Source organism: Triticum aestivum, chromosome 4A (assembly GCF_018294505.1).
Source record: "Triticum aestivum cultivar Chinese Spring chromosome 4A, IWGSC CS RefSeq v2.1, whole genome shotgun sequence".
In the NCBI taxonomy this organism is placed as follows: Eukaryota; Viridiplantae; Streptophyta; class Magnoliopsida; order Poales; family Poaceae; genus Triticum; species Triticum aestivum.
Window position 1 is genome coordinate 676,033,871 of NC_057803.1, and position 12,705 is coordinate 676,046,575.

Here is a 12,705-nt window from a genome sequence, read left to right on the forward strand (position 1 = left end):
TGCAATCATGTGCACACGCTACTCCTCCCGCGTGTCTTGGGCTAGCCCATTGCGGGGATGGCGGTTTCTTTTTCGTTTTAAGCGATTTTTATTGGTTTTTCTTCTTTTATCTTTTTCTAGGCAAAACCATATCCATTTTTTGTTTTCTTTTGTTTTATATGTGTTTCCTTGCTAGGTTTTTCACACGTTCTTTTTTATTTATTGATTTATTTTCCTATAAATTTATCATGTTTTTCGTGGGGTAAAGGGGGATTTCATTAAGTCAAGGAGGCTTCTCAGCCTTCGAAAGGTTTACAATACAGTCTAAACCCGATCGCAACCAAAAAACAGTGCGCGGGGTACTACGTCCATATGCGGCGAGCGCGTGACTGACTTTATTTTTGTGAACGACTAATATGAACATGTATCATGCGTGCATGGATACATTTTTTCAATCTACAAACTTGTTACAAAATATATGAATATTTTAAAATAGGTGGTAAGCATTTTAAATACATAATGACGATGCACATACATGTAATGAATTTTTTAATACACGATAAACCCTTTTACTTACATGGTGAATATTTTAAAAATGCATGATGCACATTTTCAGATATGAGATGAACATTTATTAAATACACAATAAATATTTTTCAAAATACAGGACAGAGATTTATACACACAAATCTAAATCTATATTTACATCCCTTAATATATTCTTCTCTATTTTAAACTGTTTCAATTTTATTATTCTATTATAATTGAATTAAAAAAGGCGAAAAATATAAAGGAGTAAATTGGGCAGCGGCCCACTGACGCTGGGGTGTGCGTTGCTCTTCGTATCCGGCGCCCTACGCGAGGAATAGGAGGTCCCGGTCGTGGTGGGACGTGGGAGACCCAAATCACTTCCTCGCCCCCAAATCTTGTCGACGGCGCCGCCGCCGCCGCCGCCGCCGGCACCTCCTCCCGAGGCTTGTAGCGCTTCGCGACGGCAGCACGCCTTGTCCCAACTTGTTAGCTCCGACGCCGGTCCTCTTTGGCGCCCCTCGTGTCCAGTCTAGCTCGGCCGGCGATGGCAGCGGAGCCGCGGTCGGAGAAGAAGAATCCGCCGCCGGAGAAGAAGGCCCCGCTCCCGAAGGTGGTCACGCTCAACAAGGCCCTCATTTTGGTGAGCCCCGCATCCCCCGACCCCTCGGTTCCTCCTCCTCCTCCTCCTCCTCCAGTTACCCTCCTAGCTAATAAGATGTATTCGATGCAATCCTCTGCTCGCACCTGGTATGTACGTAGTATATTGTACTCCCTCCGTCCGAAAATACTTGTCATCAAAATGGATAAAAAAAGATGTATCTAGAACTAAAATACATCTAGATACGTTCCTTTTTATCCATTTTGATGACAAGTATTTTCGGACGGAGGGAGTACATAGAACTTGCAGCGCTCTCTGTTATTTCTATCTAGGTGATTGCTGGGTCTCCAAAGCAACCGATGCATGGTTATTGTACATAGAACCATGCCGTATGGGTTTTTGTATTTGTTGAGTGCCTGATAGGATTGTGTATCAGTGTATTTGTCGAGTGCTTGATAGGATTGTGCCATACTCACCCATTTTATATGTCATTCTCAGGCCCAGACATGGGTGGACAAAATGAGCGCGCTGGAGCCAGATGAGCTGAATGATAAGGATTTTGAGGGTCGCCCGTCAGGGTATAAAGTTCATGTATCCTTCTTTCTTACTCCCTCCGTTCCTAAATATTTGTCTTTTTGGGATTTCAAATGGACTACCACATACGGATGTATATAGACACATTTTAGAGCGTAGATTCACTCATTTTGCTCCGTATGTAGTCACTTGTTGAAACCTCTAGAAAGACAAATATTTAGGAACGGAGGGAGTAGTATTCATGGGTAATTGGTTTATGAGGCTGACCAATTTGGTTGTAGGCTTGGCCTTGGTGCTAGAGTGGCGCCAAACGTGAAGCGGGCAGCTCCCACTGATCCGGTGGAGAGGAGGTTGCTCGGAAAGGTGAATGCACATAAGAGGAAGTCAGCGGAGGAGGAGAAAATAAACACTCAGGAGGTGAATGAGGCGAGCAATGATGATAGCGGTGAGCCTCAAGGTAGAACCAGTGCTTGTAGCAAGAAGAGGGAATTGCCTTCAGTTACTTCAATGCCATTAGGCAAGAAGACCAAGTGACAGTTTTCTGAATATTGATGCATGGCTTGATGTTCTAGTCAGATTTTGACAAACCCCTAGGCGATTCTATTTTACCACCTTACACCCTACAGTGGGTATTTGTTGAATGTAAGGGCATAGCTGGGCCGGATATTCTTAATGCTTATTGGCAACTCAATTTGAGCGGTTCCAGTGTTGTCCGTCTGAAATTTCTGCTCCATTTATTCATACTTCATGTTAGACTTGCTCTTACTTTATATCCTAGAATTTTATTTCTATTGACAAAATTTGTTTAGATGTTGCCTTATTGTATAGGGGAAAGAAATAAACCCTTGGTCCCTAAGACCAAATGTTTAAAGGTGCATCCAGTACATTCAGTTAATCCTTCGTTGTTATGACTGTTTAAGGAACATATTTTTTGAGGTGTTTCTTAAAATTGTTTTTCTGCTAGCATATCTCATTTCCTAAAAGGGGAACCCATGTGGAAGTGAAGGATTAATGGTTCCTTCAAAGTGGACACCTCCTACAGGTTAATAGTTTCCGAACCATCTTGATGCAGTATGGCTGGGATGCAGAGGATGCTAGAGAACCCCTACAAGTACATTAGCAGATGGCTATCTTAAGGCTAGCAGTGCAAAGCTTCTGAATGTTTTGAGTTTTGACATAATGTATGAGTGTCAGGCTTCAAATTAACGGATGAGTCCATGCTGCTGCGCCGCACAACGCCAACCCTGTAAGTATCAAAAGTTCCAAATACATACTTTTTGTAAGTATCCCATGATGTTATATTTCCTTGTCCATTTCGTAAGGTGCCCAACATCCTGGTTTCCCTGCACTTTTCCATTAATGCATTTGTTGATTGATTTATTTTAGGGGGGGGGGGGGGGGGGGGGGGGTATTCGCACTCAAAAGAGCTGCAAGTTGAATGACTTCTCTAGATGGTAGTAGCCAGACAAACTAGATTTAGTGAGCAGTGAGAAGACCATATGAATCTATTGCAAAAATCTTAGGTGTATGCTTACATAGAGAAAATAGGGGAACAGGGAGGGATATGTCTAGTCTGGGAAATTGTGAGAACTTAGTCAGATCCTCATTTGAAGTAGTGCTTCTGTCCTTGGTAACAATCTTCCGTTCTGATCAACAAACCATGTCCTAGCCCGAGAGGATGCTGATATGACTCGAAGTCGCTGCCATGGCCAGCAGGCGTATCTTATTCTTCTTCGAGCACTGTCTCTCCCTTTTCTTGCATGTGTATCTTCTTGCTCTATCTGCCTTGTCAACTCTTCTATTCTCTGTTGTAACCCAGCAGATCTACTGTCAGCAAGCTTAAGGCATGCATCTGCAGCAGCTTGTGCTGCCATTGCACTGGCGGCTAATTTCTCTTTTAGCTGTATCTTGCTGTTTGCACCATCTAAATCTGCTTTTACTCTTCGCAGTTCTTCTCTGAGCAAGGTCACCTGAAAAGGTAGCTCGTTAGAACATGTACGGCTCCTCTCACGAATGACTAAATGAGAGTATGATATTGTGCGCACTAGAGATGTTTTCCTACTGCATTTACTACAAAGTGGAAACTCAAGATTTCAAACTTGCGATTTTTTAATTAATAAAAGTTGGACATGCTTATATCTTTCAATTTTGTTCTAATTACTTTGAAAGAGCATCATATATTCATATCAATTCTCTAATGATGTTATCGTCAATTGTCATTTATCAGTCTGAGAAGTGCATTTCTTGACCTCAAGAGGTCCATTTTAATGAATCTTTGGTCAAACTTATTCCTCTTGGGTTACCTCCTGGTTTAGTTCTTTAATGGCAGCTTTTCCAGCTTCCACCTCCAACGCACATGCCTCTTTCCATCGTGCAGCTTCCTGTTCTACTTCCTTTACCCTGACATTGAGTTCTTCCACCTTAGGCATGAAAAAGAGACTTCAGATTCAATTACAGGGCTAGAAAATAAAGAATCTACATAAATAAATAATAGATATTGTTATACACTTTGAAGTAGGAGAATTTCCCGTTCTCTCAGATCCTGTATGTGCGACTCGTGTTTGACTATCTTCTGAGCCTGTTGAGCAGCAAGGAGTTGCAAATGATCGCAGTCTGACCTGTTGGAGCAGTTTAATATTATCAGTTAGCACATAGTATTTCAGGAAGGCCCTTTGGAGGTTCATAAAAAAAAATCCGTAGACATCTTTGGTCGACGACTTGATAGTTTACCTGGACTCGTCTAAGGCCTGTCTGAGGTCATTGATCTCATGATGCAGGTTTTTCAGTGTCTTACCAACTATTGAAGCCTGAAAGGAAACAACTTGAAGTAGTTTATTAGCTGACAAGTTTTCCAGTGCATGATGATTTCGGTGGACAACTTCTAAACATAACAAGATCAATAGTTTCTAGCTGCATTGCATGCATGATCATAGAATAGGGATTAAATGACAATCACTTCACAAATAACAACTATGTACTGTATTTTGTAGTTGGTGCTTGGGGCTATTATCTAAACAACAGAACCATTGCAGCTACCGAGGAGTGATGTAGAAATACTTACCAGACTGTCAACCTCCTGTTTACTTTCGCTTCCATTAGATGCTGCACTGGCACTGGAGCTACTCATCTCATCTCCTTCTGTTTCTCCACTTATCACCTCCATGATGAAGCCAAAGCCAACCTTCTGCAACCCCTTCTCAGCAATCTGCAATATTGAACTTCTTCTCTGATCGACGTCGTCCTTCAACACACGAAGGCTATTCTCCGCCGCCTCCTTCTCGGTCACAGCAACCTCCAACATGCTCCTAATATCCTGGTTCTCCTTCTTTAAGCTTGATATCATACTCTCCATCCTGCATCTCTCCTTCCTTTCCTTCTCCCTGTGCTCCGAGAGCCTGATCTCCACCTCCTTGGCCAGATCATGAATGTTATGAGCCTCCAATTCCAGGAATTCCAGCCCATCCTTGGGATCAAGATTCGATCGGCAAGAAATCATTTCTGCTTTCTCTTCAGAAGCTCTGTCCAAGATCTCATCCGCCGACTGGAGCGACACAACAATCTTCTGCACGGCAAACTTAGTTTGGTGATCCATGGCTGGTATCTGCAGATACTTGGTGCAAGAGAAGAGAAGGGAAAGCTTTTTCTGGTAGGGAAGCAGGACATAGCTGACAGTCAAAAGGAAACCTTGAAGGGTAGTTGGCTGCTCCACTGCCTGTGATTTTGTTCCTTGGCACATGTTCAGGGTTGTGCCATACACGCCCTGAGTATGTGACTCAAACTCTTTGTTTTTCGATTCTCCACACTCCCTGAATTCGCGCAAATTGAACTCTCTTTCTTAACAGCGGAAATGTAAATTATCCAGTTTCCTTGAGCATGCAAGTTCCCAAACATTTAGGAAGATATTTCATATTTCCTACGTACTACCATACTTTGTCACCGTGACTTGATTTTTCAGCTTCATGGTTTGTAACTCCCGTGTATATTTGTACTCTTGTAAAGTGTTCTTTTACATGTCAACCGGGGGGGGGGGGGGGGGATCCCCATGTGAATATGATCTTGATTGAAAGAAAATTATCCAGTTTATGAGACAAACTAGGAACCAGGTCAAAAAAACATAAGAAGTGAAAATGAACCAGGTCAGAAACCAGTTTATGAGAGAATATGATCTCTTGTAAACTACTAATGATCTTCTACGGAGTAACAAACATTGGTAAGTGACATTTCCGTTGAGGAATTAATCATGCTCCCCAACTTGCTGTCATGTGAAATTATGTAACAAAATAAAATTGCCAGAGAGAATTTTAGTGAGATATTTTTGTTCATCAATGAATTAATTATGCTTTTTGTATTTTTAAATTATGCTTTTGACTCAGCTCTTGCTGCTCCTTTGAATGCTTATGTGTGATGCTTATCTAGGAAATGAATGGCTAAAGAGAATTTCGGTAAGATATATATACTGTATTTTATGAGATTTTTTAGGGAAAGATATACTTATGAGTTTGTTATGCTCGCCAACTCTCTGTCATTTCTTTTATAATGATTAGGTCTGATGGTTATCTAGAAAAAAATCTGTATTTCCTCATCACTTTAAGTTGGAAGCGACGTATACAATGCTACTTGGAGTACTACCACTAGCACTGCGTCCAAGTGGATGGCGCCCTTAAATACGTGCAGTCTAACTCTGATGATGATATTATTCCATTTGTCTAGGAAAATATTTCCTATTTCTAAAAAAAATCTCTTACAACATGTTAATTTAGAAAATACGGAGTAAATTTTGAAGTTGCATCCTGTCTAGAATATCTCGTATTTTGCTGCTGCGGTAGTACCCTTTCGGCAGTTCACGGTTGAGTCGCACAAAATCAATATCATTAGATCCATCATAGAATATATTTTCATATTATATTTATTTGATATAGTAAATGTTGATAAATTTTAATATAAATTTGGACAAAGTTCCCAAGGTTTGACTTCTGAAATCTAATATGCGAAGCAAAAAAGGACTGGAGGGAGTATAACGATGATTTTAATGGTATTGGTTTGGTATTGTGAATGTTAATAATTTTTGTATACACTTGATCAATGTTGGAATAGTTCACAGTTGAGTGTCGTTAATTAACTGGGCAGAGCTGCATAATTTATGCACTTCCGTTGCGTCGGCACGGCTCGCACGGCGGGTCATCAATTACGGCCAACTGCGAGCTCCATTCATCATGTCGGAGTATGACACCATCGACAATGCACCCCAGGAGATCTAGACCTCTGTCTACCTGACAATTAATCACAAGAGAGCATTGAAAAGTTTGTGGTGCACAAATTGTAAGATCTCTGAGGTTAATTAATAGTCGCATTCGATACTTGCAAGGAGAGTTTCTCATAAACAATACAGTACCAACCAATGTGAGATAATGCTACGACCTCCCTCCGTCCAAAATTCTTGTCTTAGATTTGTTTACATACGGATGTACAGGGAGTATGTAGTAAAATATAAGATGTTTTTGTTTAGCCTAAAAAACGTCTTATATTTTGATATGGAGGGAGTACAACATCAAAATATTCCGTCATCATGGCCTGGGCTGCCGCTCGAGTTAGGTTAGATGCTTATGTTTAAGTTTCATGTGATGAAACCAGCCCATCAGGGTTCAAATTCCAAACTTGACATTAATGCTCATATTTTTCTGGATTTATTTCACTCTTTTCGTCGATATTCGTTTAGTGGGAAGAAACGTTCCCGTCTGATTACAAGGCGCATGTGATGACTTCGTCAATCTCAAGATCGTTGTGCTAACTTGTTCTCTTGGAAACGCTTATAAGGATAAGGTATACGTGTGTGCATTTATTACGATGAGTATATGGACATATACGCAAGGGACTTGGATTGCAGCGTGTTAAAGAAAAATGAGTATTTGAAGTTGAAGGCGAAGGAAACAAGTAGGCTGTGTAAACTTGTCGGGTGTCACCAATTGCAGTTGGGAGTCAGAGTGAGATCGATGGTACGTGTATTTAACTGGGTGGAGCTACTGGATCATAAACGTGCGTCACGTCGGCACAGCTCGGCCGCATGCATCACACTCCAACGTTTCACGGACGGTCCTAACTAGTAATAAATTGCAGCAAGCTAGCCAGACAGCCGTGAGCAAAGCTGGGCTAGCTGACACCTTCCACTCGATCGGCCGGGGAAGACGAAACACGATAAAATGAGCAGTGTTATTCCTACGTATGCGTAAAGATTTTACAAAATCAAATCTTTACGATATTCCGTCTAATGACGGTTAGCTAAATAGATGGGGTAGTTCCAATCAGAAATAAACTGCTCCCTCCATCCTATAATGTACAAAAAAAAGTCTTATATTATAAGACGAAAGAGGTAGTACATGACGAACCAACATGTGATCCGATAGTTAGAGGAACAGTGGTATTCCCAGCTAACCATCTTCATGGCAATATAATTGCCATAAATAAACATCCGATTTGTCGTGTCCTTGAAAAACACCAGCGCAATAACACTACTGCAATAAAAACACCCAATCCAAAGCAAAGCCATGCACATCAATGCATGCATGTGTATCTGATTCTGACACCCTAGAGTCGGTTGAAAAAAAATACTTTGGATAGCTATACACCTGACAATATGGATAGAGTAGTCAGTGGTCTGGGACAAGTATCGGCCAAATTTTATGGTATTTTGATTTACACCGTCACGCTCACACACGGTCTGCACTTGCATGATAATATTGTACTCATCTTTCTCCCTCCGTGGGACGGATGGAGTATAATATAAGATCATTTTTTTTACGCTAGAAAGTATTATATTTATTTGTGAATGTGCAAAAATCAGAAGAGCAAGTTACGTAACTTATGTTGTAGCTTGACCAGTGATTCTTGCACAGTTTTGTAAGCTAGCGGTCATGTTTATAAGTTTTAAAAATGGCCAACTTGGCCTGGGAAACTTCCAGGTTCGTCTTGATCGTGCATGGGCAAATGATGAATGGAGGGACATGTTTCCGTATGCGAGGGTGCAGCACTTGGTATCCCCTCGTTCAGACCACTGCCCTATTGTACTGCATCTGGATGTGGCGGAGGACCGCCGTCGTCGAGGTTCACCAAAATATGAAATTATGTGGAAAAGGGACAGCAGATTATCAGAGGTGATCTCTAAGGCATGGGCTCGGGTCCGGCCAAAAGGTGATCTGGGTGACGTTGCTACATCCCTGAGATCGGTTATGTCTGATCTAAGGAAATGGAGTAAGGAGCATTTCGGCCAGGTTGAAAAACAGATTGAGGTACTTTGGCAGGAACTTGACACGTTACAAAATTCTATGGCCGATCGATTGCTGATTCGTCAGAAGATGGAGAAGTTGGATGAGCTGCTATATAGAGAAGAAATGATGTGGCTCCAACGCAGTCGCATTGCCTGGTTAAAAGAAGGTGACCGAAACACACATTATTTCCACCGCCAGGCAGTTTGGCGAGCTAGGAGAAATAACATTAGGAGGCTACCGAAAGATGATGGCTCATGGTGTAATGCGCCTACGGAAATGGAGCGTATGGCGGCATCTTATTTTCAGGAAGTGTACACAAAAGACCCAACCTTATCACCTGATTCTGTTCTAGATCAAATTCAGCCCAAAGTTACAGCTGAAATGAATGAGCGTTTGTTGGCTCCCTGTTCAGATAATGAAATTTCCGATGCCCTGTTTCAAATAGGCCCGCTGAAGGTACCCGGGCCAGATGGTTTTCCATCCCGTTTTTATCAGAGAAACTGGGGTTGTTTAAAGGAAGAGATCATAGCAACCGTAAGGAATTTCTTCGTGTCTGGGCGTATGCCGAGTGGGGTAAATGACACGTCCATTGTGTTAATCCCCAAGGTCCAACATCCTGCTTCTCTTAAGGATTGCTGCCCTATTTCTTTATGTAATGTGGTCTACAAGATAGTCTCAAAATGTTAGGTTAATCGACTTCGTCCACTACTTACAGATCTTATTTCTGAGAATCAAAGTGCTTTCATTCCAGGCCGACTAATTTTAGATAATTTCATCATTGCCTTCGAATGTATCCATCATATTCAATCTTCATCCAATGGTGGTAAGTTCTGTGCCTATAAGCTGGATCTTTCGAAGGCCTATGACCGTGTTGATTGGGTGTTCCTGGAACGAGCATTATTGAAGTGGGGCTTTGCACCCCAATGGGTCTCTCAGGTTATGGAATGTGTAAGCTCTGTGAAATATTCGGTAAAGTTTAATGGTCGTCTGTTGGAGCAATTTTCACCCTCCCGTGGATTGCGACAAGGTGACCCCCTATCTCCCTTCTTATTCCTCTTTATCGCTGATGCTATGTTAGCTCTGTTACATAATGCGGTTCAAAGAGGAGGTTTGGAGGCTATCAAAATTTGCAGAAGGGCGCCTGCTATTTCACACTTGCACTGCGTTTGGATGTCTCCATTGGTGGCCTGGAATCTGAATTGGTATTCCTAGATTTCAATTCATATGTTTGGCTGGACACCGAATTGGCAGACTGAAATGAAACGAAAATGCTGGCCGAATTACCTCCCATGCAAAGTGCCCGCCCGCAATACGGAGCCATCCCGCTCCGAATCATGCTGAAATCAGCCTCCCGCAAAACATACCGCTTCGTCGTTCTCTTTCCTCCCCTCACGAATAGAAAAGGACATCGGAGAGAAAACAGAGGCGACGACCAAGGAGCTGGCGGCCACCAGGGACCTGGCCGGCGACCAGAAGGCAGCGTCGCAGGTCCGCCGTCCTCCTCCCCGCTCCCCCCTCCTCCTACCAGGCCACTCCTCCTCCTGGGTCACGGCTCACTTCCCCATCCCCCATCCCCAGATCTCCCCTGCTCACGCATCTCCCCCGTCGTCGGTCAGTCTGACTCCTCCACGGGTGAGCCTCCCTTCCCCATCCCGGCGGCGGTCGCTCCTCCCTTCCTCGTCCCTGATTGCTTCTCTGCGACGGCCGGCGCCCCTCTCTTCCCCGTCTACAGCGTCCCCTCCACCATCCCCTTCCCCTCGTGCTCGCCGGCGTGGCCGTCCTCTGTCTGGATCCCGCGGCCGTTGGAGATTCTCATACACGAGGAGATGCACCTATACGAGCTTGGCCCATCACGCTCGCCGGAGTTGCTCCATCCCGGTCGCGGATGGTCGGCTAACCGTCGGGGAGGACTGCGTCCTATGCTCCTCACGGCTGCTCGGCCGGCTCCGTTCATGGAGCAACTCATGCACACCGTCAATTCCATTGTATGGCATCCAAACGTAGCATTGGTATTGCTAGTTTATCTAATTCCAACCGTCAATATTTTGTACATCCAAACATCTGTATTGGTATTGAAGCCCATTACAATACAAAGGTTGATTTGGTATTGGATCCAATGCAATTCAGAGGTTCTCAATGGAGACATCCAAACGAAGCGTTGTTGTTTGCGTATGACTCTCTACTATTCTTTCGTGCGACTAGTGATCAAGCAGCGATCGTCAAGGATGTTCTGAACACTTATGCTTCAGCGACGGGTCAACTCATTAACCCTTCGAAGTGTTCCATCCTATTTTCCGACGGATGCCCTGGTCTAGTTGTAGATGAGGTCAAACATATTTTGGAGGTTTCGCAACAGGAGTTCGAACCAAAATATCTGGGTCTTCCTGTCGCAGAGGGGAGAATGCATAAAGGGCGGTTCAAATCTTTGCAGTCTAGATTGAGCAAGAGATTGGTAGATTGGAGTGAGAAGTTTTCCTCACATGCTAGTAAGGAGGTGTTAATAAAATCCGTTGCGCAAGCTATTCCAGTTTACGTCATGAGTATCTTTAAGCTCCCATTCTTTGTTTGTGATGACTTAACAAAGATGATGAGACAATATTGGTGGGGTGTGGAGAATGGTAGAAAGAAGATGGCATGGGTGGCTTGGGATAAATTAGTCTTGCCAAAGTCTAAAGGGGGCATTGGCTTTCGGGACATGAGAGCTTACAACCAAGCTTTGCTGGCCAAGCAAGCTTGGAGGCTTTTAACAGCCCCGGAATCACTTTCTACGAGGCTCCTTCGAGCTAAATATTTTCCTAACGGGAACCTCGTGGATACGGTATTCCCAAATAACAGTTCGGCGATATGGAAAGGAATTGAACATGGTCTGGATTTATTAAAGAAGGGTATGCTATGGCGTGTTGGTAATGGTGAAAATATACGGGCCTGGAGGGACCCATGGATACCACGCGGACCGCCATATACTCCTATATTGCCGAAGAGGAACTGTCGTCTTAACAGAGTAGCGGACTTCATGGATGATCGTTGTAATTGGAGTTTGGAGCTTTTGCAACAGCACTTCTGTCAGGCGGATGTCGAGTCAATTCAGCAAATCCGTATATACCCACGGCAGCAGGAGGACTTCATATCCTGGCCGTGGGAAAAGTCTGGAAATTTCTCAGTTAAATCAGCGTATAATTTTGCTATGTCTGATCATAATGTTCAGTTCTGTCCTGGTGCTTCTAGTTCATCACCCCATGATGATAGATCCTTATGGGAGTTAGTTTGGGGCACGTTGGTGCCACCAAAACTGAAACACTTTGCCTGGCAAGTATCATCGGGTTCACTACCTACTGCTGCAGAGAAGTTCAGAAGACACATAGGTACACATGGCTACTGTAAACTGTGTGATCAGGAAAAAGAGTCTTCTTTTCACGCTCTGCTTGTTTGCCCCAATGCTGCTGTTCTTTGGGATACCATGAGGAGGCACTGTCCATTACCAATTAGGGAGGAGATTACTTGTACCGGTGATGAATGGCTGCTCCATCTCCTAGCCGGTTCACAGGAACATTTAAGAAGCATGATCATCATGGTGTTGTGGCGGATCTGGTATCTGCGAAATGAATTTGTGCATGGCAAAACAATCCCTCCTGTAGAGGTGTCTTGTACCTTTTTGATCAGCTACTACAACACTTTCATACAGAACTCAGCATCGGCAGATGAAATAATCAAAGGTAAAGCCCCACTGTGTGGAGTCCCACCTGCCAAAATAGTGCAGCCAGAGCATGTCACTTCCATCAAGCCATGGCCCAAGCCTCATGT

General features: G+C 43.4%; 2 protein-coding genes across 2 annotated transcripts; one reads left to right on the forward strand and one right to left on the reverse strand.

Annotated features, from left to right (window-relative positions):
* Positions 1-844: 844 nt before the first annotated feature.
* LOC123083060 (uncharacterized) lies at positions 845-2,364 on the forward strand. The gene is made up of 3 exons (XM_044505204.1): positions 845-1,150; positions 1,607-1,686; positions 1,924-2,364. The coding sequence occupies exons 1-3, from the start codon at positions 1,055-1,057 to the stop codon at positions 2,174-2,176; spliced, it is 429 nt and encodes a 142-aa protein (XP_044361139.1). The 5' UTR covers positions 845-1,054; the 3' UTR covers positions 2,177-2,364.
* A 1,778-nt stretch (positions 2,365-4,142) lies between these two features.
* LOC123084254 (uncharacterized protein At3g49055) lies at positions 4,143-5,378 on the reverse strand. The gene is made up of 3 exons (XM_044505955.1): positions 4,704-5,378; positions 4,373-4,449; positions 4,143-4,260 (listed from the first exon to the last, which is right to left on the reverse strand). Exons 1-3 carry the CDS (start codon positions 5,376-5,378, stop codon positions 4,143-4,145), a joined length of 870 nt encoding a protein of 289 aa, XP_044361890.1.
* Positions 5,379-12,705: the final 7,327 nt, after the last annotated feature.

Excerpts from the sequence above, each read along its gene's own strand:
- LOC123084254 (XM_044505955.1), bottom strand. The coding sequence starts at position 5,378 with ATGTGCCAAGGAACAAAATCACAGGCAGTGGAGCAGCCAACTACCCTT. Across the intron at positions 4,450-4,703 it reads AACAGGAGGTTGACAGTCTG|GCTTCAATAGTTGGTAAGAC; the intron begins GTAAGTATTTCT and ends GTTTCCTTTCAG. Across the intron at positions 4,261-4,372 it reads CAGGCCTTAGACGAGTCCAG|GTCAGACTGCGATCATTTGC; the intron begins GTAAACTATCAA and ends CTGCTCCAACAG.
- LOC123083060 (XM_044505204.1), top strand. The coding sequence starts at position 1,055 with ATGGCAGCGGAGCCGCGGTCGGAGAAGAAGAATCCGCCGCCGGAGAAG. Across the intron at positions 1,151-1,606 it reads TCAACAAGGCCCTCATTTTG|GCCCAGACATGGGTGGACAA; the intron begins GTGAGCCCCGCA and ends TGTCATTCTCAG. Across the intron at positions 1,687-1,923 it reads TTTGAGGGTCGCCCGTCAGG|GCTTGGCCTTGGTGCTAGAG; the intron begins GTATAAAGTTCA and ends ATTTGGTTGTAG.